The sequence below is a fragment of the Prunus avium genome, chromosome 8, assembly GCF_965620075.1.
Source record: "Prunus avium chromosome 8, drPruAviu1.hap1.1, whole genome shotgun sequence".
NCBI classification, from domain to species: Eukaryota; Viridiplantae; Streptophyta; class Magnoliopsida; order Rosales; family Rosaceae; genus Prunus; species Prunus avium.
In genome coordinates, this window is record NC_142291.1 from 6750751 (window position 1) to 6778208 (window position 27458).

Sequence of the window (27458 nt, forward strand, 5' to 3'; positions counted from 1 at the left end):
GTTCATAACTATAAGGATTTGCAAACGAAAGCATATTACATATTACTTTCCTAGAAACCGATTCTCAATTTGTTAAGAGAAAGCAGTTTAACTTCATTCACAAAACTAACAAATAATACATGCAAGCGTCTTTAGTTAAGTATCACACCTTTGTGGCAAGAGATTACTTATAGCTTACATAAATTACATGTTATCTTGTGCCATCACAAATAAATTACATGACAGATTCTATTTGTTAAAGAAACTTATCAAGCAATTTAGGTATGATGCAATTTTTGGTTATTTTCTTTAGGGTTTGAGTTTTTAGGTTTGGTTTTGTTATGAAAAGTTTGTTGATTCTCAGAACAAAAGCAAACATATATCTGGCTCAGAAAAATAACCAAACAAAACATAGTTCAACAAGGCAAAACCATAAAATTGCAGTGAATAGTGTTTCTGCGTGAACAGTATTTCTTCCGTGAACAGTACTTTAGGGGTTCTTAGTGTCCGTTTTTGACGCAAAATACCTTTCTGAATAGGGAAAGACCTAATTAACACAACTTACAGCATTGCTGTAACATATAGGAATTTTTAGGGTTTTAAGGTGATCTGCTAGGTCAAAAACGTGTTTAAAGTTTTGAAAATATGAAACCCGAATCAAAACATGCTTTTTCCAGATTCTTTAATATTCTCAATATTTCAGAAAACATGTTCAATCAATTTCCAAAAATTAAACATAACCAAAATTCATATAGCATAACCAAATATGTAAACAGATATGTAAACAGATTAGGCATGCTTGAACAATGATTACAGATATGTGTGAACAACCTAAAGCTCTGATACCAACTGTTAGATTTCTCTAATAAATAATCTAGATCTTTCACACAAACATGTAATACGTATAAAGACATGGAAGACATACCTGGAGCCATCTTCCTTGAGTACACAGCTTCTGAACTCATCCTATCTGTTGCACAGCAATCCTAGCAATTTATCAGGGACGGCTCAAGAACTTCTACTCTCTCTCAGAATCTGTTTCAGCTCTCTCTTTATGATGAGAATAGGTTTAGAGAACGTGTCTGATGAGAGCAGGGCCTTTAGCTTATATACGGCTAGGTCAAGTCGTCTCTACTCATCACCGAGGCCGACTTGACTTATCTTTCAAGCCCACTTGAATTGGTTCACGCAAAAAGGAAACAAAATAGGACTCCTTAATTAGGCTCCAAAAACCCTTCCTTATTTCACAAGGTTTTGGGCCTCAAGGCATAACTTAATTAAACTCTTATTAAACCTTATATGACTTAGTATCTAGTGCACCGATCTAATTAGGAAAACATAACAGGTGCTGCTAAGCAAGCTGCCTATTATTGTTGTGGTGGATACCATGCTCAAGTCAAGCGTTTCGTCAAACAACTGGCGTGCATGGAAGAATGCATCTGGTTGAAGGGTATGCACATGAGCTTTCTGGGTTTCACGATCTGATAAATTAAAATTAAAATTTTTTTTCAACCTAAACCAAAAAAGCCAAAATTAATACCTCTTTTGATGACTCCCTCAACATGTCTGAAGCATCCATGAGACTTGTTTGCATCAATGAATTAATAAATAACAATGAAACAAATTGTTGGAGTTCATATTAAGGTTTTTGGAAGCATGATTTTTTGCTTATGTTTGATTAGGGTTGAATATGGTGAGTAGGGTGTACTTATTAAAATTACATTTGTTTCATAATTCAATATATCCTTTTTGGTCATTTTATATTAGGATAAATTAGTAATTTAATAAATAGTTTGATAGTAGGGTGTACTCAGTTAATTTTAGGGTTCGTTTAGAAGCACTCTAATTAATATTGTGCAAGCACCAAGCATATGCAACAAAATGATAAATGGTAGCACAATAGTAAAGCAATTGTAACTAGAACAATCTCACAAGCCAACACACGAGGCAACAAATAGTTTAATAAAGCTTCTTTGTAATTATTTGCAAGAGAGTACAGGGGCTCAAGTCTATGCTCTTACCTATACAAGTAATCTAGCCCAACATTTTGCCGCCTAGTCACCCCATGTATATAGTTTGGTGTGCTGCGTTACAGGTGCAGCCCCTAACAAAATGCATGTCTGATCAACATGAGAGTAAAAACTGCAAAGATTAAAATCAATGCAATGCACATGAATGTTTTACCTTGAAGAATCTGAGCTTCCTCTTGATCCAGCCATCCATTTCATTGTGCCCAAGTTGACTAAGCCAAGAGTGCGATTTCAATTAATAAGTGAGCTTGAATGGGATTTGAAGAAATAAAGCACAAATGTACAAATTGGCAAGGGAAACCAATTCTAACAATCTTGAACCTAACAGCCTCAGCAAAGTGATTGGTTGGAGTAGCTAACTGACCGGTCAGGATTTGTATCATTGTTAGTGACTCCAGTCGGTCGAGCCAACCAACTGTTAGAATTTGGTATTTAACTTTTCAGGTTTTATTGATTGATGTACAGAACAAATAAAACCTTTTGTAAATAACGTATGCAGAGGAGAGAAAAACTCAGGGAGAATGAGAATGTTTCAGTCTATTTTCTTGTGTATGCATCAGAGCCAAAAAACGCAGACTATAAGCATGACACAAGCTGCCAAAAACAGATCCTAAAAAACTAGGACACAAGGACTCATCTCCACCCATTCAAGGTCATTGGAGGCTACGATTCTTACACCTAGGCTAGAAATCGTTACAGCAGAAAGGACTAAGACAGCTAAGAATGACAGCTGTAGAGTTTCCCAAAATAGAAAGAAAACTAGCCGTTGGACATAACCTATAACGGCTATTACTATAAAAGAAAAGTTCTTCAACTCCTTCGATTTCTTCATCCTCTTCACTGTCAATCTGCAGGATTAACATCTGCAGCTTGATTCGAGGCTAGTATGCAGCTTAACTCTCAACATCCTCTCCTAAGCTACTTACTGGCTTAACTCCAAGCTTCAACCTCAAGTAATTGAATCGATCTTTGGGCAGAGCTTTTGTAAATATATCTGCCAACTGTTCTTCACTTCTGCAGAATCTCATGTCAATCACCCCTTCTTGTAAAGCTTCCCTTATGAAATGATACCTTCGGTTTATGTGTCTTGTTTTCTGATGGAAAACTGGATTTTTGACCATTGATATTGCTGACATGTTGTCACAAAACAATGGTGTTGCATCAGGTTGCATTTCACCAAAATCATCCAAAACAAACCTTAGCCATATAGCTTGAGTTGTTGCCTCAGCTGCTAAGACGTATTTAGCTTCTGCAGTTGACAATGCAACTGTGTTTTGCTTGATTGAAGCCCATGAAAAAGCTCCACTACCAAAACTGAATGCATATCCAGATGTGCTTCTACTGTCATCTTCACTGCCAGCCCAATTAGAGTCACAAAAACCTATCAGAACAGCATTCTTGTCCCTTGTAAATTCAATGCCATAGCTGAGAGTGCCTTGAATGTATCTAAGAACCCTTTTTGCAATTCCCATGTGCTTCTTTGTGGGGCTATGCATGAATCTTGATAACAAACTGGCTGCAAACATTATATCAGGGCTGGTTGTAGTTAGATACAACAGACTGCCAACAATTTTTCTAAACAGACCTTCATCAGCCAACTCACTTCCATCAACTTTCTTTAGTTTCTCACCAGTGGGTAGAGGAATTGTTACTGACTTAAAATCCTCGAGGCCAAACTTCACAAGCAAGGACTTTGCATACTTGCTTTGATGAATAAACACCCCTTTATCAGTTTGTAGAACTCCCATTCCCAAGAAATGATGTAAGAGTCCTAAATCAGTCATTTCATACTTTTGCATCATGTCCCTTTTAAACTCACTGAGCAATGCATTACTGCTCCCAGTATAAACTATATCATCAACATATATAGAGACAATGATGAATTTTCCTTCTTTATCAGTTCTGGTATATAAGGTGGCCTCACTGGTGCTTCTTTTAAAGTTGCAGCTAGTTAGATAAGTGTCAATTTCACTGTACCAGGCTCTGGGAGCCTGCTTCAAACCATAGAGAGCCTTCTTCAACTTATAGACCTTATGACTTGCTTTTTCCACTTCAAACCCCTCTGGTTGCTCAGTATAAACCTCCTCCTCAAGTACTCCATTCAAGAAGGCTGACTTAACATCTAATTGGAACAACTTCCAACCCTTTTGTGCTGCAAGTGCATATTTGTGCCTGACAAATCACGGTCATGAGCTGGCCGAAGGAGCCCTTTCTCTCGGCCCCGGCACTTGTTCGCAGAAGCTGAAACGCAGCGTTCCGACCAGGGTATTCCGCCTTCCTAAAACTAAAAGAGGAAATGCTAAGGCACGATCATCTCGACCTCAAGCATAGGCCGAGGCCGAACAAAATTGCGGCCAAGGCATTAAAGGCAAAATCATCACGTGACAGCAGGGTCCCAGGCTTCATTTAATGAAGTAGTGCCTGTTTAATGCAGCAAACCCATTGGCCACAAGGCATCATTTAATGCACGAGGGAAGGTGGGAAGTGACTGAAGTCAGGATTTGGTGATGGAGATCAGAGTGATTAGACGTGGACATTCTCACAAGAATTCTGATAGCCTCAGATATTGGTTCACCAACTATCCATGCCATAAATGCGTCTCCACGGCCAGAGGTTCAGAACCCACGATCGAGAGCGGCGGCCGAGATTCACCGGGATTTCTGAAGTCTCACCACCATTCTTCACGATCCCAAATGTCGATTGGACTGCCCACTTGCGCTAATCAGACTCCACTATGCGTAAATTCAGCCTCGATTACTCATCCAGGGACTCTTCCTATAAATACAAGACTCGAGCTACATTCAAAGGGTTCAACACCAAAACAAGCCTCCCACGGAGCAACTTATTTTTTCCTGTAATGCACTTTCAATATCTTTACTTGCTTTCCTAGGAGTAGTGGTAGATTGTAAACCAAATCCATTCATCAATATATCACACGACCCTTGATTTTCAAGGCGCCGGAGCACCATCCTTGTTGTTCGTTCACTCACCCCATATATCACACGACCGTCGCTCCCTGAGCAGCCGAGACCCACCACCAACACCATCACTCAACGGCCTTGTAGTTCAGGCCGTGAACCTAACAGCCGAGACCAGTTCCTCTCTTGGCTACAATCGTTTGACTAGGAAGACAGATCAAACAGGCGCACCATTCATCCATCCAACACTCATCGAAACATCAACGCACGGTAAATCGTGCTGGCACGCCCGCGCACAACCGCACCGCACCCAAAAGCAGGAAACCCCGTGTTAACGCACATCCCTTCGGCCCGGAACTCCAGGCCGTGAGATTTGCGCGGCAGACACTTTTGGCACGCCCGGTGGGATAACTGTCAAAAACTTATGGTGGAAACTAGGGCACAGGCAAAGCTCAAAAACAAAGCAGTCGAAATGACTTCTGAGACTCCTGAGTCCACCTCACCAATCACAAGTATCGAGACCGAACATACGGTCGGGATCTCGGCCGGCGCTCCAGTAACGACGAATCGCACGGCCGAATCCATGCAGGAACAGGCAGTGGTGGAGGAACTGATGTCCAAGCAGGCCTACAGGATAGAAACATCCCTCATGGCCGCGATGGACAGGTTCTCCTCAGAACTGCGAACGCTCTTTCAAGAGGGGATGCTGGTGGCTTCGCCCGCCACACCTCCCAGAGCCGGACCGAGAAGCCAAGAGTGCGACAGAATCGAGCCTTACGGCGAAAGCAGCAGCCTCGGCGTCTCGCCCATACCCAAGCATCAGGCTACGGCCAGCATTCTTTGCCACCAACAAACAGATGGGGTTAATCCCAGCCCGTGTGGACGAATTCTGGACCAATCTACTCGGCGGAGACAGCGCGCGGACCGCTCCATGCTTTGGCCGTATCACTAGGGCATGACAGCTTCACGCATCCCGCGATCCACCCGCTCGGCTCAGTTCATACTGCCGCCGTCCACACCCATCCTGGCCCAAGCAACGCGTCTGCCGTATCGTCACAACAATACGGTCAGGGCAACCTGACCGTCTCACCACCTTTGCAGGCGTCGTCGTGTCCTTTGGGCTCTCACCTTCACTATGGGTCGGCCGTTCCAGCAACAACGCATATGCACTTTGGGCAAACCCACGGTGCTCATCTGGCATCAACCAGCTCGGTTATCCCGGCCGAGCCCTTGGTTCAAATGGCCCAGTAGGCAAGGCCTCAGAACGAGGTGCTACAGGCCACGCGGCCATATGCAGCCGAACAGGAGGCACCACCTCAAGGGATCCGGCTCGAAGACGTCCGGCGGATGATCGAAGACGGCCTAGCTCAGAGGCGGCCGGACATGCCAAGATATACGAGGCCGTACCCGCCAGAAATTGACCGGATCCCCCTTCCCCGGAACTATCGATTGCCAGAGTTCATGCTTTTTTCTGGGGATGGGCAGACCTCGTCCATTGAACACATCTGTCGTTTCACGGCCCAGTGTGGAGAGGCCGATTCGGACGCTCAGAGACTCCGACTATTTGTTCATTCGTTGACCGGCGCGGCGTTCATTCGTTGACCGGCGCGGCGTTCATTCGTTGACCGGCGCGGCGTTCATTCGTTGACTGGCGCGGCGTTCTCATGGAAAGGGTGTTCCACGAACATTTCTACCAGACCAACCGAGAAATAACGGTCGCCGAGTTGGCAAGAATGAGCCAAGCATCGGACGAATCACCTCGCGATTACCTACAGCGGTTCAAGACATGTAGGAATTGGTGCCGCACGAACCTACCAGAGAGGGAGTTCGTCAAGATGGCCGAGGAAGGATTGGAATTCGAATACCGGAAGAAATTCCAGGGGATCGAATTTCGGGACATGCATGACTTGACCAACAAGGTGGACAGATATGCGTCCTTGTTGAAAGAGGAGATGCAGAAGAAGACGGCCTCAAAAGGAACCTACTATAGGAATCCCATCGTCAGCTATGCCGGAGCAGACGGCTCCGCAGAGGTCGAGGGCGATGAGGTCGAGATGAGCTCGGCCGAAGTCAGCATAGACAAACCCTTCGTTTGCAGAGGGCTTGTTAAAACTGACAATAGCCGCACAAAGATCCCCGACGCCAAATTTGCGACCCGGGAAACAAAGGCATACACTTTTGATTTAACAAGGGCCGAAGCTATCTTCGACCTGCTGGTGGCCGAGAAGAAGGTAAAATTGTCCTTCGGCCATAAGACTTCGAAGCCCGAAGAGCTTAAAGGGAAAACGTTTTGCAAATACCACAGTTCTTGATAGACGAGAAGAAGCTCCAGTTTCCGGAAAAGGCGGCCATGCAGGTCGACTCCAAGCCGTTCCCTCCACCTGTCGTGAACATGGTCGACGCCCAACTCCCGGCCGAGGATAGAGGAGTTCGCAGTTCGGCAAAAGGAAAGGAGCTTTTGGCCGAACTTGAGCCGGCCCTTTGCGAACGAAGCAAGTGTAAGATCGGCCAGCCCGGGCCGCAGGAGAACAAGAGGAAGGCCGCCGAGCCATCTCGAACGACCGGGAGAAGATTCGGTGGTCAGTACGGTCGACAACCGACCAACAGAGCTATTTTCAGCCGACTAGGGCCACAAAACCCCAGTGCCTCGGCCAGTCACGAAGAAGAGGCCGCCCCAACATCGATAAAAACATTCAAACCACCAGTCATAAAGGATGACCGTTGGTACCATGCGCGGCCTGGGGGCAGGGCCGAACCACTGACGAAAACCCAGCTGAGGAGAATGCAGAGGCAGGTTCAGCAGGCCAGGATGCAGACAAACGAGGTCGAGGGCTTCAAACGCCAAAAGAAAGTGGCAACTGCTGACGGGTTGTCATCCAAACCGGTTGTCTCCCCGGCCGTGAGAGCAGCCAGCACCAAGCCTTTGAGGGCGTGGCGCCCTAGGCAAGACGGAAGTCTCCGTGGTCCGTCGACCAATTCAGCCCAGCCAAAGGCCGCGGTCACGGAAGGAACGGACGAGGGTGTCGTTGACATCTACCACGGGAGGGATCCCCCTTTTTCGGCCAACGGTCTATCCTTTCTCAGAGAATTCCATAAAGATCATTCGGTCGTGGATCTGTACGGTATGACCCCTGAGAGCCGAGAAATCGTAGAGTTGGCCCTCAAGAACACAAAGGCAGAAGCGCTCCTCATCACCAGCGGTTCTGACTCGGCCATTAAGGCCGTATACCAGGCTAACTGGGAGTCCAGGGCAAGAGGCCTGCAAAGTTACCAGTCCAACCTCGGCGATTTAGAGGCTAAAATCCCCTTCAGCAGGGGCGATTTGGAATATCTCCGCCGGTACTTTGCTGTGACGCCAACGGACACGTTCTTTGGTTTGACGACTGAGGAAAAGGGCCGAGTAAGCCGCCTAGACGATTACCTAGCAGCCAGGGACGCGTTGGCAGAGGCTAGACGGACCCTCGAAATGGAGGTCGAAACCTCATAACCCCCTGAGGTCAAAGCGTCTACAACCGATAGTCCGAGAGCCGTGAGGCTTACGGACGAGGGTTTCGGAGATCCCCTTTTTGGAATCTCCGATGAAGAATATGAAGGAATCCTCGGGATGGTCGAGGAAACGGCTCTCACCAAAGACGGCTCTGAGACCGAAGAGGAAGCCGGTAGGGGAAACCCGCATGAGCCAGAGGAAGTCGGCATCAACATGGTCCTGGTGCTGCCATTCGAGTTTTCGGCCCCGGGAGGGCAGACCAGCGGTTTAAAGGATGACGTGCCCGGGGAGCAATTTGATCAGAGGCCAAAAACTAAGGAGGAATTGCTGGCCGTAGCATTTAACGAAGTAATACCAAGAGACGAGCCGAACAAATACCGGCACTTGAAGCCGTTGTATATCTCGGCTCACATAGAGGGTGTGCCCATATCCAAGGTCTTCGTTGACTGTGGGGCGACGGTCAACATCCTTCCCTATTCCTTAATGAGAAAGCTGGACAAGTCGAAGGAGGACCTCATCCCCAGCGACGTGGTCATGAGTAGTTTTGTCGGTGATAAGTCGAAAACCATTGGCGTATTGCCCCTAAAGATTACCGTGGCCGATCAGACGAGGGTCGCGGCCTTCTACGTGGTCGAATTAAGCGTCGACTACAACGTATTACTCGGCCGTGATTGGATCCATCAATCTGGGTGTATACCGTCTTCCCTTTTCCAACTGTTATTCTTCTGGGACGGCCAAAAGGTGTCTATACACCCGGCCGACGAAAAACCCTTCGAAGCCAACGCTGTGCAAGCGCGGATTTACGACGACGATGTTGGATGGGTTGTCCTCACCGGCCACGATGCAAACAGCCGTCCAACCAGAACGACAGGATTTGGCGCGCGAAGTGTTGATCGACCTCACCAGTCTTTAAATGTCAGACAAGGCCACTAAAGAAGAGGGAGCCGCGGCCGTGAGGGATTTAGTAGAGCGTCTGCTGGAACACTGGGCGGCGGAGTCATTACGCCCAAATTCACCAATCAACCTGATCGAATTCCTCCACGAAACGGACGAAACGGACGCATTGACGTTGGACGACCTAGAAACGGCGCCCGCCGAAATGGAGGACGACTACCCTGAAGTCCAAGACCCTTTGTTAGAAATTAATGTAGGGACCGAGGCCGAACCATGGCCTCTTTTTGTAAGCCATCTTTTGGATCCCGAGTTAGCGACCGAGGTTATCGGCTTGCTCCATGAATATAAGGACTGTTTTGCTTGGGATTATCATGAGATGCCTGGTTTGCCAAGAAGTTTGGTTGAGCATGAATTAAGAATCAAGGAGGGGTTCAAGCCTTTCCAACAGCCGCCAAGGCGTTTCTCGACCGAGGTACAGCTTAGGGTCAAGGAGGAGATTGAACGGCTCCTTAAAGCCGGCTTCATACGAACGGCCCGGTACGTTGAATGGCTGGCCAACATTGTACCAATTTTGAAGAGGTCTAGGGCTTTGAGGGTTTGCACCGATTACCGAAATCTGAACCTCGCGACCCCCAAAGACGAATATCCCATGCCCATGTTAGATCTCCTGGTGGACGAAGCCGCAAAGCACGAACTCCTATCTTTCATGGACGGCCATGCGGGTTACAACCAGATTTTTGTGGCCGAGGAAGATGTTCATAAAACGGCGTTCAGGTGTCCAGGAGCAATCGGAACCTATGAGTGGGTGGTCATGCCGTTCGGCCTGAAAAATGCCGGCGCAACATACCAGAGAGCCATGAACCTTATTTTTCACGACCTTATAGGCCGAACCGTTGAAGTCTACATCGACGATGTGGTCGTGAAGTCCCCGTCCAGAGCCGACCACGTAGGACATTTTCGACAGGCTTTTGACCAGATGCGAGCGCACGGCCTAAAAATGAACCTTCGAAAAAATTGAACTCAGAAATCTTGGGAGTGTGAAGGAAAATGTGAAGGAGTTTGGGTTTTATACTGGCGCTGGAGTTCGAAATGGAGGTATGGTCTCGAAAGGTGAAACGGCCTGACAGCGCACTCAGAGCACGCGGAGTTATGACAGTGACCGTCGTTTCATTTGACGAGGCGACGCGACGCCCTGGGCAATGATGGCCAGCGCGACGTGCTTGAGGCATTAAATGCGCGGAATGCGCCGACTGGCCTGCGCATTTAATGCCCCAGTTGTCAATCACTTCAGAAAGGAATGCAAAGGGTCCATCCCTTGGAATCCATTCGGCCCCTACCCATGCCGAGGCCGAAGAATCCAGGGATGTGGGGGCAATGTTTGTGCCTGACAAATCACGGTCATGAGCTGGCCAAATGAGCCCTTTCTCTCGGCCCCGGCACTTGTTCGCAGAAGCTGAAACGCAGCGTTTCGACTAGGGTATTCCGCCTTCCTAAAAATAAAAGAGGAAATGCTAAGGCACAATCATCTCGACCTCAAGCATAGGCCGAGGCCGAGGCCGAACAAAATTGCGGCCAAGGCATTAAAGGCAAAATCATCACGTGACAGCAGGGTCCCAGGCTTCATTTAATGAAGTAGTGCCTGTTTAATGCAGCAAACCCATTGGCCACAAGGCAGCATTTAATGCATGAGGGAAGGTGGGAAGTGACTGAAGTCAGGATTTGGTGATGGAGATCAGAGTGATTAGACGTGGACATTCTCACAAGAATTCTGACAGCCTGAGATATTGGTTCACCAGCTATCCAGGCCATAAATGCGTCTCCACGGCCAGAGGTTCAGAACCCACGATCGAGAGCGGCGGCCGAGATTCACCGGGATTTCTGGGGTCTCACCACCATACTTCACGATCCCAAATGTCGATTGGACTGCCCACTTGCACTAATCAGACTCCACTATGCATAAATTCAGCCTCGATTACTCATCCAGGGACTCTTCCTATAAATACAAGACTCGAGCTACATTCAAAGGGTTCAACACCAAAACAAGCCTCCCACGGAGCAACTTATTTTTTCCTGTAATGCACTTTCAATATCTTTACTTGCTTTCCTAGGAGTAGTGGTAGATTGTAAACCAAATCCATTCATCAATATATCATACGATCCTTGATTTTCAAGGCGCCGGAGCACCATCCTTGTTGTTCGTTCACTCACCCCATATATCACACGACCGTCGCTCCCTGAGCAGCGCGCCGGAGCACTGCCGAAAACCCACCACTAACACCATCACTCAACGGCCTTGTAGTTCAGGCCGTGAACCTAACAGCCGAGACCAGTTCCTCTCTCGGCTACAATCGTTTGACTAGGAAGACATATCAAACAGGCGCACCATTCACCCATCCAACACTCATCGAAACATCAACGCACGGTAAACCGTGCTGGCATGCCCGCGCACAACCGCACCGCACCCAAAAGCAGGAAACCCCGTGTTAACGCACATCCCCTCGGCCCGGAACTCCATGCCGTGAGATTTGCGCGGCAGACAGTGCAATCAAAGTTCTAATTGTATCTAACCTTGCCACTGGGGCAAAGGTTTCATTATAATCAATACCAGGTTTCTGAGCATACCCTTTAGCTACAAGCCTAGCCTTGTGTTTTGGAACTGTTCCATCCAGATTCAGCTTGGTTTTGAACACCCATTTGACTCCTATGACTGGTTTATCTGTAGGCCTTTCCACCAGCTCCCATGTTCCATTCTTTTCAATAGTTTCAATCTCAGCATCCATTGCTTCCTTCCATGCTTTGTCTTCAATAGCTTCATAATAAGTTTCAGGTTCAATAATGGTCATGTGACATCTTGCATAGATGACCTCCAAACTTCTCAGCTTTACTGGTGAATTGTTTGGAGTCGAACCTTGACTGGTACCACTGCCATTGCTTTCAGGGACATGTTCATCATCTGAGATTAATTGATTTGGGGAATCAAAGCTGTGAGTTTCATGAGAGGTTTCTTTTGTTTCAGTTATCTCAGAATTTCAATTTTCAAAGATGAGAGGCATGGAGACAGTTTCAACTTGCTTGATTTCCCAATTCCAGGATTTGTTCTCACCAAAAACAACACTTCTTGAGAGTATGATCTTCTCAGTTTGAAGATTATAGATCCTGTAACCCTTCTCACAGCTGCCATAACCCATAAAGATTCCTTTGCTTGCTTTGTCATCAAACTTCTATCTAAGATTTGATGGAATGTGACTGTAACAGATGCTTCCAAACACTCTCAGGTGTTTTACACCTGGTTTTCTTCTTGTGAAAGCTTCAAATGGTGTTTTGTCTGTAACTGTAGTGGTATAGCACCTATTTTGCAGATACACAGCAGTACCAACTACTTCAGCCCAGAACTTTACAGGAATTTTCTTCTCAGTCATCATTGATCTTGCCATTTCACAAATGGTTATGTTCTTCTCTCAGCAACCCCATTTTGCTGAGGTGGGTAGGCAATAGTCAATTGCCTCTCCATGCCAAGATCACTGCAATACTCAAAGAATTCATGTGAAGTGTATTCTCCACCTCTGTCACTTCTTAGTTTCTTTAAATTGAATCCACTTTGTAGCTCAACAAATGCTTTGAACTTTTTGAACACACTTATCACACTTGACTTGTTTCTGAGAAAATATACCCAACACATTCTTGAATAGTCATCAATGAATGTGATGAAGTATTTATTTCCTCCAATGGACTCATTTTGCATTGGACTACATACATTTGTGTGTATCAACTCAAGTGGATTGTTAGCTCTCCAAGGCTTCTCATTCTCAAATGGTTCTCTGTGGCTTTAACCATACACACAGCCTTCACATACTCCTTCTTTTTCTGAGAAATCAGGCAAGCCTAACACCATTTGTGTTTGCTACATTTTTTTCATGCTTGCAAAGTTCAAATGCCCCAATCTTCTATGCCAAACCCATGGATCTTCTTGTACTACTGCTTTCATTGCCATTGAGCAGATAGATTCCATCGACAATGGAAAACATCTATTTCCAACCATTGCAACTTTGGCAACAACATTATCAAGGCTGCTATCATCACATATTAATGCATAGTTTCCTCCAAATAGAATGTAGTACCCATGCTCCATCATTTGTCCTATACTCAACAAATTCTCATTCAGACCAGGGACTAGCAGCACTTCATTTATGTATCTTCTCCCTTTTCTTGTCTCAACTACAAGTGTCCCTTTTCTTGTGGCTTGAACAAGATCACCAGTGCCCATTTTCACTTTGCAGGTCACTGACATATCAAGATTGATCAATAAAGACTCTTGAGAGGTCATGTGGTTGCTGCAAGCACTGTCAACAAACCACACAGACTTGCTTGATGCAATTGAACTTGCATGACACGCATAAAACATTGTTCCTGTGGTTACCTCTTCCTCCTTTGCACAATTTGCAACTTGTTTACCATTGTCACAGTCCTTAGTTAAATGACCAAATCGACTGCACTTCCCACACTTGGGTTTTCCTTTATAGCTGAATATACCAAAATGGTATTTCTGGCACACTTGGCACTGTGGTTTCACACCACCTTGACTGCTACTTCCTTGCTTGTTTTGTGAATTGAAACTGTTGTTCCAATTCCCTCCAGAGCCATTATTCCAATTTGAGCCATTATTGTTGTTAAAGTTTCCACCTTGAGACCAATTTGAGCCCTTTTTGTTTTGTCCTTGCCATTTTTTATTTGGCCTTCCCTAAGAACTTTTGTTAGCTCCAGAAGCTTGATTATTTCCAACTCTGAGACTGCTAAAAGCTTTCTCAGTTCCTGCCAACTTATCCCTTTTCATCATGCAAATCCTCTCTCTTATCATAGACTTTGACAGATGCAAGAATTTCTTCAACTCTAATAGTGTCAAGGTCTCTGGTTTCTTCAATGATTGACACTATGGACTTGTACCTCCTACTTAGACTCATCAACAATTTTTGGACAATCCTTTTCTCTGTTACATCTTCTCCTAGAGATTTCAAGTTGTTTACAATTTCAAAAAATCGAGCCAAGTAGTCATCCAGAGATTCAACATCATTCATTCTCAAATATTCGAAATCAGCTCTAATAGCTTGTAATTTCACAGCTCTTACCTTTTTATCTCCTCTGAACTCTCTTCTCAGAATTTCCCAAGCACCTTTTGCAGTCTTCTCATTTCTGATGCGAGGAAAGAGTTCATCTGTTAGTGCTCCTTGAATAAGACTCAAAGCCTTGGCATTTTTGTTCTTATCTTCTCTGGAGATAGTAGGTGCTTCCACTGGGATTTGCTTAGTCTCACCTTCTTCACCTTCAGAGCCTGCTTCCTCCTCAATAATCGGCTGTGGTTGCACTCCAATCTCCATTGCATCCCATAGATCATATGCTATGAGAATAGTCTCCATTTTTTCTGACCAAAAATCATAGTTTGCACCATTAAACTGTGGAGTTCGTAAATCTCCACCTGCAGAACCTGATCCCACCATTTTTATGTGAGTCTCAGTGAACCACGCAATAAAAGAGCAACCTTTATCCCTTTTAGAGATTTCAGGAAAACCCCCTTTCTCACAGCTCACGCCCCTTCTGTGAAGTCAGACCAGAAGCTCTGATACCATGTTAGAATTTGGTATTTAGCTTTTCAGGTTTTATTGATTGATGTTCAGAACAAATAAAACCTTTTGTAAATAACGTATGCAGAGGAGAGAAAAACTCAGGGAGAATGAGAATGTTTCAGTCTATTTTCTTGTGTATGCATCAGAGCCAAAAAAACGCAGACTATAAGCATGACACAAGCTGCCAAAAACAGATCCTAAAAAACTAGGACACAAGGACTCATCTCCACCCATTCAAGGTCATTGGAGGCTACGATTCTTACACCTAGGCTAGAAATCGTTACAGCAGAAAGGACTAAGATAGCTAAGAATGACAGCTGTAGAGTTTCCCAAAATAGTAAGAAAACTAGCCGTTGGACATAACCTATAACGGCTATTACTATAAAAGAAAAGTTCTTCAGCTGCTTCGATTTCTTCATCCTATTCACTGTCAATCTGCAGGATTAACATATGCAGTTTGATTCGAGGCTAGTATGCAGCTTAACTCTCAACACCAACATATCCGTGATCGCATTTCTTGTTCAAGTCTAAATTTGTTTTACCCATTACTTGAGGGTTTTACTTTCCTACTTCGGATCTAATATTATTACTGAAGTCTTGTGTCATAATAGGACTATAGGAGGGTTGTGGAAATATAATGAGAGATACAAGAGAGGCACCAAAATATTGAGTAAGGGTGAGAAAAAAAATCAAGGCCTATGGTTTAGAAAGGGGATAAGGCCTATGTTCTTTTTGTTTGTTTGTTTACTTTACATGGTGTGGTTGTTTTATCATTTTTTGCTGGTTGGTTGTACATGATCATCATAGTCCATTAATGATAGGAGTTCTATTCGGTGGCGCCACTTGCACCATCCTAGGGCCGTCTTTGGGTCTTAGGTTGGTTCTAAAACACTATCAACTTATCCTGATGGGTTATATCAACTCATGATGCTCTGTATCACCTAGAGAGACTGGGACCTTTGGATCACTACTACGAAAAACGAAATAGACGACGGGAATCCACCGTCGTGTATCATGTTTTACAACCGACGAGAAATCGACCGCCGTCTTTTAACACATGAAATAACGACGGCAAATAACCGACGTGGTTAATATATTACACGTCATAAAAAACAATAAAACCGACGTCAATTTCATACATAAAAGCATAAAAAGACAACTTCCGACTATATTAGACGACGGTTTTAGTAAAACATAGACGTTTAAATAATGTTAAATGTCAAAAACAACTACAAACCCGACGTAAATATTTTTATCAACGTCTCTAAATAAAACAAAACCGACGTGTAAAACGTAGAAACCGTCTTGGTTAATAAATACTACGTTCACTAAATAAAAAAACTGACGTCTAAAAAACATAACATGGTAAATTAGACGTCACTTTTGTCAAAAAAAGTGACGTCTTAAATATTTAACATGGCGTATATTTACTTGAACTGACGTAAATAAAACATAACCACGACTCTTTAGGTCACCACAGACGTTGAAAATTATTTTGACGGCTTGAACATAGAAACAAACGACGTAAATTTAACATTAGACGTCGGTTAATTAAAATACCTGTCATGTTTAATCCATTTACTACGGCCTAGGAGTCACATTTTAGGACGTTGTTAGTGGTTTACAACGTCGGTGGTTGTAGAGTTTGACGTGGTTGGCATTTTAAAAGTCTCTTTTGTGAGCCACTTAGACGTGTGTAATCTCTGAGACGTCATTGCTTTTATATTAACCATCGTTAAAAAGTAACGAAACGCCTTGAGTTATGGATTTGACGTCGGTTATTGTAATATCAAGGTCGTGGTTATAATTTACTATGTCCCAAGAATTCAATTATTCGACGTTGTTATATGATTACACGTCAGTTAATTAAAATACCTGTCATGTTTAATCCATTTACTACGGCCTATGAGTCACATTTTAGGACGTTGTTAGTGTTTTACAACGTCGGTGGTTGTAGAGTTTGACATGGTTGGCATTTTAAAAGTCTCTTTTGTGAGCCACTTAGACGTGTGTAATCTCTGAGACATCATTGCTTTTATCCTAACCGTCGTTAAAAAGTAACGAAACGCCTTGAGTTATGGATTTGACGTCGGTTATTGTAAAATGATGGTCGTGGTTATAATTTACTATGTCCCAAGAATTCAATTATTCGACGTTGTTATACGCTTACTACGTCGGTGATTTATTTATTCCATGACGTGGCTAGTCTTTGTTAAGTCTCTTTTATAACCTTTTTTGACGTGTGTATTCTCCGAGACGTCAATTGTTTAATTATAACTGACGTGCAACAATGTTTTTACGACGTTAATCATCAATTGACTATATTCGTAAATTCGTCGGTTTGAACTCTGCCGTCGTGTTATACTTTATTGTTCGTCGTTGATTATTTTATTTACCGTCGTTGTTTTAAATATTTATTTACCGTTTTGAAATGAATTTTAATTAACCGACGTGTTTTCTTTTTCAAATGGTGGGTTTTATTTCATTTTTGCGTTGTCATTCCACGTCGGTTGTGAAAACCCGACGTTGGTTGTTTTGTAGACGTCTCTTTTTGTGATTTTTGTAACTTGACCGTCGTATTTTCAGCTTTAACCGATTATTTTTAATTTTTGATTTGTCGTGCCCAAAGCCTACAGAATGAAAATGTTATCGGAATTAAAATGATATATAGAGAAATGAATTAATGTCATACAATTAACTGCATAACTAATGTCATACATTACAACAATCAATCAATCCATATATCTTCACACCCATCTCTAATATTCTCACTCCCAAACTCACCCACTAGGTCATCAAATGTGTCAACATTTGGTATCCCTCTAGTAAATGGCTCACACTCAATTCTAATATCACCTAGCACATCATCACCAATAACATCATTATATTCTCTATTAGGCATTGATAACACTACCGACCAACCACGATGCATTGGGTCGTCAACATAAAATACTTGTTTGACTTGAGAAGCCATAACAAATTGGTCATTCCTATGTCCAATTTTACTAAGATCTACAAGGGTAAATCCAAGTTCGTCGACTACAAGGCCCGAAGTGTTATCTATCCAATCACACCTCAAGACTGGGATTCTAAACTTTTGGTAGTCAAGATCCCAAATTTCTTGAATAACCCCATAAAAACCCATATTGGAGACAATAGGGTTTTTATCCTTGGCACTAGCAACTTGCATAGTATGTGCAAGTAAATAAACTCCACTATTTTGGATAGTTCGCACATCATCTAGTGCCTTGGTGTTAAATTTGACACCATTAATAAGATAGCTCCTATATGATGGCACTGCCATGCTTGGACCAGCTGCTAACCACCTCAAATTTTTTGATATGCCATTATTGTCTTCCCCATTAAATTCACTTTGAACCTGCAAATTAAACATATATCTTAATTCAATCTAATATATATATATATATAGAAAGAAAGAAAATTAAAATAAGTTCAATATGTCATTCAATAACATATATACCTTAAAGCGTAGCCATTGAATGAAAGTGCTATTGTGCTTATCTTGTAGCCACTTTGTTCTCTTTCTAAATTTCGGATAAGTGGTATTGATGTGGATCATATGTTCCCTACAATTGACACGAAAAAAACACGCATTTCTACTAGCATTGGTAGTCCATTCCCAAGGTTCTCCGTGCCATCTCCAAATCTTATAGCTTTGGTCAATTCCATTAAAGTATAAGTGTTCCCTTATAATTTCAAACCCAAACAATCGAATATTCCCACATTTAACACATGGACAACGAATCTCAGTTGTATTTCCAAGATTTTCTGACGCAAAATTCAAAAATCCTTCCACCCCTAACTCATATGCCTTCGATCTTCTATCCGCATGCATCCATGACTTATCCATCTCACACTCTATAAAATTCATATATATATATATATATATATATATATATATATATATATATATATATATATATTAAAGGGGAAAGACCAGCAATGAAACACTACCTCATTCAAATAGCAGAGAACAAAATGAAAATTAAATATAAAACATGGACAAGACGACGGTTTGAACAAAATAATCGTCGTTTAATATAAATTCAGACGACGGCATCTATAGTCACTGTCGTCATTAAGATACCCAAACCCAGAAATTTGAACGGGGTTCTGGTAGCCTAAAGACGACGTTTAATGGAGAAACAGTCGTCTTTAGGCTACCAGTTGCGGCTTAAAACTCAGACGACGGTAGTAAATGAACAACCGACGTATAATAAACATTTGGACGATGGTTTGATCCATCAACCGTCGTCGCAGTTAAAAAAAAACAGCTTAAATCTCCCATCCCCATTCCTTTTCCAAGAACCCATGGCCAAACAAACATAAAAGAACCCAAACATAGAGCAATTATTACAAGAATGCAAACACCAAAACATAAAAGAACCCTAATATAGCTACCAATTAAGAACCCATAGCTACCAACGAAAACATTTATGGATTTAAGAAGAGATTAGGGTTAAAGGGACTAGGGTTGTACTTACATGGATATTGAGAGAGAGCTGCGAGAATATAACAACTGCTTGAGAGAGAGCTTGGAGAATCTACGTACCCAATGCTTTGAGAGAGAGCTTGGAGAATCTACGTACCCAATGCTTTGAGAGAGAGCTGAGAGAATATAACAAAAGCTTGAGAGAGAGCTGAGAGAATTAGGGTTGTACTTACATGGATATTGAGAGAGAGCTGGGAGAACATAACAACTACTTGAGAGAGAGCGAAAACCTTCAGACAAATTTATGTTGAAGAGAGAGAATGAACTATTTGAGGGTTAAAGGAAAATTCTGAAAATTTTAGGTCGCGGTCAAAAATTTTAAAGTACCGCGTTTCTCAACGACGACGGTCAATACTTACATGGACGTCTAATGCTTACTTACAACGGCGGTTTCTATATAAGACCGACGTTGTAAACATAACGGACGTCGCTATTTAATAACCGACGTCGTAAACGAATTCAATTAGTCTTCGTTTATGTAGTTGACCAAAAACAGCGAGAGAAAACCGGCATCGTTTCAAAAAACCCTAAACCCTAAACCCTAAACCCTAAATTTTACAATAATTTTAAAAAAATACACAAGTATGAGAAAAATGAACCGAAAATTGCTATGGACTCCTTACAACAATGCCTTTTACAATAGAAGGCTAAAATATGGATTTCATAATTTTGAATTTATGGGCTCCAATGGATCACATAAACTTTAGGGTTATGTTATGTAAAGTATAAGGAGTACCATGCTTTGTCTCTAAATTTGTTTGAATTTTGTTATCATTTGAAGTTTGAAAACTAAAATTACATTTTTCAGGCCATATTTCAATGCTTGGTAGTTTTCAGTTTAATTTTTGGATTTAGTTTTGAATTTAATATGGAATTAAATAAAATATAAAAGTCATTAAAAATTAAATGAAAAATGACCTATCTGACGTTGTATGCTTTTACAACGACGTTAAACATCACAAACTGATGTCATAACATTATTAGACGTCGAAACTAATAGAAAACGACGTCTTTTTTTGGATAACCGACGTGGATTATCGTATTACCACGTCATTTTAGTGTATATAACCGACGTTGTTTAAATATACAAACGCGTATGTTTAATAATATCCGCCTTTGTATATTATTAAGACGTCGATAAGGTTACACTAACCGACGTAGTATATAAGTACAAAATTCATTTATACAAGATGAATTAATTATAAACCGTCGTTTTTATGACTATTACATGTCGTTTTTAAGAATTGATGTCGATGTTATATTTCCAGTTACATTAAGACGACCATTGTGTACACGTATGAGACGTGTAAATTAGACTCAGACGTCGGTGTTTGGTAACTAAACAAGTTTTAAAATAAAATTTAATTTTTTTGATGTTTGTTCGCTTGATTACAACAAAATATTTATGTACATTTTAAATAAACTAAAATAAACTACATTGTTCATAAATATTTATGTACATCAATTATCCTTCGGTAAGAAGTTGTTCACGAATTCTGCCCATTCATGCCTAACTTCGTCAATATCCTCTTGTTTATACTGAACTTTATCTTTTTTCTTCTCAAACTGCAAAATAAACCAAAAAACCGACGTGTTATAATGATACAAACGACGGTTTTAAACAAAAATCTGACGTAGTAAAATAAAGAAAGTATATCTAAAATTTTGTGTTTTACCTTCTTCTCGAAATTTAGGTCAGGATCATGAATTATATCTCTCATGAATCGCATCACGTAATAGCCACACTCTACACTTGTTGGTTGTTCAGGAGTGCCGTGTAGATTTTTCCAAATGGCCTGCTGTTTACGTGAATTTTTGTTTATATGAATGTTAAACATTTTAATTGACCTGTTATACAAGAAAACAAAGGGTGTTAATGACAAAACAAAAAATTTAAATACAAATAGTAACCGTCGTGGTAAATCAGTCAAAACGACGGAGTTTTTTAAAAAAAGACGTGATATTTTGTTTCAAACGGCGGTAAAAACTTACCGTCGTTGTATAACATTATAACGTCGGTAAGAGTAAAACGTCGTATAACAAAAAATTGAGCAGAAAAAATTAAAACGTTCTTAAATAAAACCCAAACGACGTGGTAGTATGATTGAAACGACGTTTTTAAGAAAATACTGACGTAATAAATTATTTAACACGTCGGTAATAACATACTGTCATTATATGTTCTTTATAACGTCGGTATTATTAAAAATCGTCGTATATTTAAATACTTTAAAGGAAAAAAAATCTTAGATCAGAAGAAATCAACTTACGTATTCACTATATTTTTCATATCATCGTCAACCATGCGTTTTGGCAGTGAATTCATGTAATAGGCAGCCTCCGTTGCTGGTCTCACAATTACCATCACCCAATGACCCCTGCACATAATGATCATATAGGTTAAATAGTACTACAAAGAAAAATATTACAAGCTTAGAAAAATACTTTAAATGGTACTAACCCTGGATTATAAGGGACCAAGAAAAATTGATTCCCATCTGCCGTGTTCAGGCGGTTTAACAGGTTTTTGATTCTGTCTGATATTGATCCAGATTGAGAGCTCACTAGCCCAGGGTCCACGAGGCCAACAAGGTTTACCATATTTGCCATTTTTAAATAGTCAAATAGGAACCTAAATATATGAAAGTCAATTAAATGAGATTTTAATTTAAAAAGAAAGGGAAATGTAAAACAAAATGGGATTTTAATTTACCTCATGTATACTGATATCACTGTGGTTCCAATCTCAACCATGGAACCAAACTGCAAAATATCTTCAGGTAAGAGGAAGGTATCATGCTCAAAGCCAAACACTTCCTTGGGCATGTGAATTGTCAGAGTCTCGTTAGTAGGCAACAACTTGGTCTGGACATGTTGGCATAAGGCTAACAGAGGAGGTGGCATGTCTAGCTTTGAGAGATCCTGTTACAGGAAATAAATAAAGAAATATAAGTTAGTTTGTGTGTGAACTAAAATAAACGACTCTAACTAAACCCAAAAAACAGATGTGGTATATAATATAAACGATGGTTTCTAGTAAATACTAACGGAGGAAAGGTTATACACGTCGGTAAATAAATAACCGTCGTTGTGTGGAATTTATAACGTCGCTATACTATAGAAAGGTCGTCTAATTAAAATGCAGTTAATGAAATCATGAAATAGACGACGGTTTATAAAAGAGTTAGACGACGGCAGAAAACACAGTCGTTATTTTTAATGTCTAATAATTTGCAAAACAAGTAAAAGTGTCGTGGTATTTAACTAAAAACGACGCGTCTTGTAAGAAAAAGACGTATAAACCATCGTTATTTTAAATTTTAACGTCGGATATTAAAAGGAGCGACGTCTATTTAAAATTTAAAAGGCAGAAATAGAAAATAGCAGAGATTTTACCGTGTCCTCTGTCTGTTTTCCAGCAGTATCAGCTTCAGACTTCGGATCTTCTAATTCCAAAGCTAGGGGTCTGATACCAGTGGCCCCATAGCAGCTTGCCTTATCAGACATTGGATTTTTTGGGCTTTGACCTTGAGGGGGTAAAGTAATTGGAGGAATTGGGGTTTTGAGCATCTGGCTGGGATCAAAATTAGGAACTAGTTGACGGACTATTGAACAAACAGACGTAGGACTTAATTTCATATGGCTGCACAAAATTACCATCACTGTATAAACATTCTAACGTCTAGATAAGATAAAACCGACGTAAATTTTAATGAAGAAGTGAAAAACTCGATTGAAAAATGCATTCTTTTCTAGAAATTGTGCACCACAAATTTCAGTGAAATAGACAGAGAGAGGGAGAGTGTGTGCGTGAGTAAACTTAAAACAAAAATGCAGTTCATAGAGGAATTTAATCCGTCGTATTAATTCTATCTAGACGTCTACTTTATTCAAAAACCAACATCCTATTCATTTTTAAACGTCGGTAAATTAAGCCCGTCGTGGTGTTTATTTGATAACGGCGCTTATTTAAAGAAAAACGACGTCTATACCAAAATAAAACACTCTGTTTTTCAAATTTAGAACAGAGTTAGTGAAACTTACGATTATTTTTGCCTTCTCTGCAACCTTTGGATCAGGGATGTTTCCTGTTTTATCTTCTCTTGCCTTCTTCCATAGAACAGCTAGATCGATTTCTTCAACATCGGGCATGGTTTCTATCAAATGGTCCTCCAAACCAACATACCCTTTTCTAGACAACCTATGGTTGTACTCCAATTTCTCCCTCCTCTCTTTCTGCTCAGCATGCTTAGCCTCAAAATCTGGGGTTAACCTTGAAGCTACGAAGGCATCCCATTGCGATTTATCTATGAACTTATAAAGCGCAGGGGTTTCTTTTAACTTCTCCTTGTCATGTGCGAATGGAAGAATAAAATGCTTAGTTACGTTATACTTGAAATCCTTCCATTTTTTGGCGGCAGATGACAAGACCATGTTCTTGCACCCATCCCCAATAACATAGGACATTTGAACAGCTTCCCAAATCTGCTCCCTCACGTCCTTGGGCAATTGAGTCCATTTCTTGTCCACAAGAGGGACTCTGGTGCGTGCCAAAACACCAATGTAAGACTGCATCTCAACAGCAGCCTTGCCATGTGGTTTGCCCTTTTTATTGAACTCAACCACAGGCTTAACCTTCTCAATTTTCCTCTTCACAACACGACTCATTGTGCTGATACCACAGCCGGATTTTGGCTCCTCAACAAATGTGGCTGTGCTCGAGTCTTTCTCGGAGGTTGAGGCAAATCTCATCCTCTTCGAGGGTTTGCTTTGAGTTGATTTTTCTTCTTCCGCTTGAGCCTTTGAAACTGATTTGGCTTCATCCCCTTGTGCCTTTGAAACTGATTTGGCCTTTGACGCTTGAGCTTCCTTGTTTTGAGATTTCGAAACCATTTTTAATTAATCTGCAAGGAAAACAACGTCGGTTATTAAACAGAAACGACGTAATAATAACAAAACAACGACGGTAACACTAAAACAGCGACGTCCTATTAAACAGTCTCTTAGACCATGTATGGAAATAAGACGACGGTTTTATATCTTTCATGACGTAAATGTGTATACACTACGTCGGTCACTCATAATAACCGACGTGGTTTAAAATTTACAAAGACAAACACAAAACGATTGTTCTTCTCCCATAAGACGACGGTTTTATCTTGTTACCGACGTATTAATTGTCACACCATGACGGTTTTTAACCACCGTCGTGTGTCCATTCTATCGTCGAAAACAAGACAGAACTATCGTCTTTTGGCGTCGTGAAAGTATCGACTTATGTATTTAATAAAAACCAGTGAAAGATTTCCTCAATTTGACAGAATCTTGTTTCCAGACAACGATGGCATTCAAATGAAATGTAAAAAAAGGGAAGAGAGTGAGAAAAAACCTTTGGCGTGAAAAGAAAGTTTCCTTCCGACGAAGATGAAGACGAAGATGGTGATTTGGAGATGAAGACGAAGATTCAGACGATGATGCTGCTTTTGGGAAATGAGAGGGAAACTACGATACTTTATCGGTGAGAGAAAACCGTAGAATATTAGGTCAGGTGACGAAAAGTTTATATATTTTCCCAGAGTTCAATACAACGACGTTTTTATTAAACACCGCTGTATTATAAAGTTATAACGACGGTAAATAATTCATAACTGACGTGGTTATCACAACTGCCGAACGACTTTTGGAATTCCGATGTGGTTATGACGGCGCTTTTTTATCTAAACTGACGTTGTACTTCGAAATTCAACGACTGTGTATTTTAATAAACCGACGTGGTTACTTGGGGGTTCTGAAAACGACGTTGTTCTCTTTTTAATACGCGCCAAATGACTTTTGGATTTCCGATGTAGTTATGACGGAGCTTGTTTATCTAAACTGACGTTGATTATTCAAATATGACGTCGCTATGTATATTAGAACCGACATGGATATTTACGATAATTTGTTTAAATATGATTTTTTCACGCGTTTTTTAACTCTCAGTTTTCAATTAGGGTTGCAGAATGATTCCTCACAAGAAATTGTCTTTCTGAAAGCGAATGGGTTTGCAGAATGATTCCTCACAAGACCAAGCATGGGTTTGCTACATCCTCCTGTGTAGCAAGGGTTGAACCAGCCTTAGAACCTACATGGGTTTGCAGCCGCACTTCCCAGCCCCCACTCTCCCCACCCCAAAGGCACAACCCACAACAGGTTCTAAGGCTGGTTCCACCTTGCTACACAGGAGTTTTGAAGTTGATCACTGTGGAAAAGGGGACTACAATGTAACCAGGAATCGAGGAGTGAGCTTTTCACACTTTGTTGATTTTGATTTTCTGAAATTATTAGATATTCATCTGTGGCTTTGCAAGAGCTTGAGAACAAGAGGAAGGAGAGGGCCCAGCTTGCATATGAGAGGAAGAAACAGTTGAACAAGCTGAGGGTGAAGGCAGAAAAGAAACCACGATGTATTTGCCAAATTTGTGTACATATATTGTGTAAATATTTAACACGAAGAGATTTGCCTTTTAAGATGAAAATGTTTTGAGGATTGAGAATTAAATTTTGTTTTGTGTTAAGAAAGATATTACCAAAATAAAAGAAAAATTAATTAATTTTAAAAAGCTATAAAAATAAGACGGCGGTTTATAGAGAAGGCAGACGTAAAAATTGAAAAAATACGACGGTAATTTGAACTTAGGACGTGGTAAATAAACACGACAGTAGTGTTGTAGGTACCGTCGTAGTATACTCCAAAATAATAAGTCGATAAATTAATCTCTCGCGTCATGGTATATTATTTAACACGTCGTTTTTTTGTAATATACCGACGTGTATTACATTACATTATACGACGTGGATTCCATAAAATTATACAACGTGGATTCCATTAAAGAATAACCGACGTGGTTTTTTAAATTACACGGCGGTATGTCTATAAGCACCGCCGTAAGTTTAAAAGTTTTATTGTATAAATTTGACTCTTTCTTTCAGTTTCAGTTTTCATTTAGGGTTCCAAGTTCTTCTGGTCTCTCTGGAGGCTCGTCTTCCTCTCTCACATACACACATACATCATCACTCTCTCTCACATCTCAAAGACAATAATTTGGATGTTAATGATGTATGCGTTTTGGTGTATCTCAAAGACACCAAAACACACACATCATTAACTTTCAAAACATTGTCTTTCTCAAAGTTTGCAGTAGTCAGTTCAGTTCTGGTTTCTTTTCGGATTTTGTGTATTTAAAATATTGTCTTTCTCACTTTGGTGGTTCGATTATGATCAGGATCCAAAGATCTCAAAGGTAAGTTATCATACCTCTTGGGATCTCATTTTAATTTTCGTAGGCTACCAAAATTAAAAAATAATTAAATCTTAAAAAGAAATAAAAATTAAGACGGCGGTTTACAGAGAAGGCACCGTCGTAGTATACAGACGTGGATTCCATTATATTATACGACGCGGATTAAGAACAGTTGGTCGTGTTTAGTTAGGAGTTAACACGGCAGGTTTTTTGGTGAACTGTCGTCTTTATGTTCTACGTCAGTGGATTCATACCTGCTGTCGTTGTTTTTTGGTCAGATTTTAACTCTGAAGAAATCTTTTTTTTAAAACGACGCTTTTTTATTTGTATGCGTCGTCTTTGAAAAATATTCAACAGTAAGGCACTTATCCACGACGGTGTTTTTTTATACCGTCGTCGGTTTAAATACAACGACGGTTTTATTTTCTGCCGTCGTGTTTTTCTGGTCGTCTTTTTCTCTTTTTGTAGTAGTGGATGTATTGATGTTGTTTACAGCTTGAATGAAAGTTCTTGTTTTGAAGACCCCAAAAAAAAGAAAAAAAAAACGACGATGCATTAATGTTCAAAATAGATTAACGCACTGAACCAACGCTACTAATAGATTTTTTTTGAGAAATCAGTTAGCTACATTCCGACTCTTAATGCATTAATGTTTGCCAGAATAGAAAGAATAGCACTATAATTTGTATTGATTTAGAACATCCTAAATAGGAACGTAATGTAGCGGTATCAAGAA

General features: G+C 41.2%; 1 protein-coding gene across 1 annotated transcript; it reads right to left on the reverse strand.

The window, feature by feature from the left end:
• Positions 1 to 14125: 14125 nt before the first annotated feature.
• Positions 14126 to 14800, reverse strand: LOC110761055 (uncharacterized). The gene has a single exon (XM_021963429.2). It carries the CDS (start codon positions 14798 to 14800, stop codon positions 14126 to 14128), a length of 675 nt encoding a protein of 224 aa, XP_021819121.2.
• Between the last annotated feature and the right edge of the window lie 12658 nt (positions 14801 to 27458).

Excerpts from the sequence above, each read along its gene's own strand:
- LOC110761055 (XM_021963429.2), bottom strand. The coding sequence starts at position 14,800 with ATGGTGGGATCAGGTTCTGCAGGTGGAGATTTACGAACTCCACAGTTT.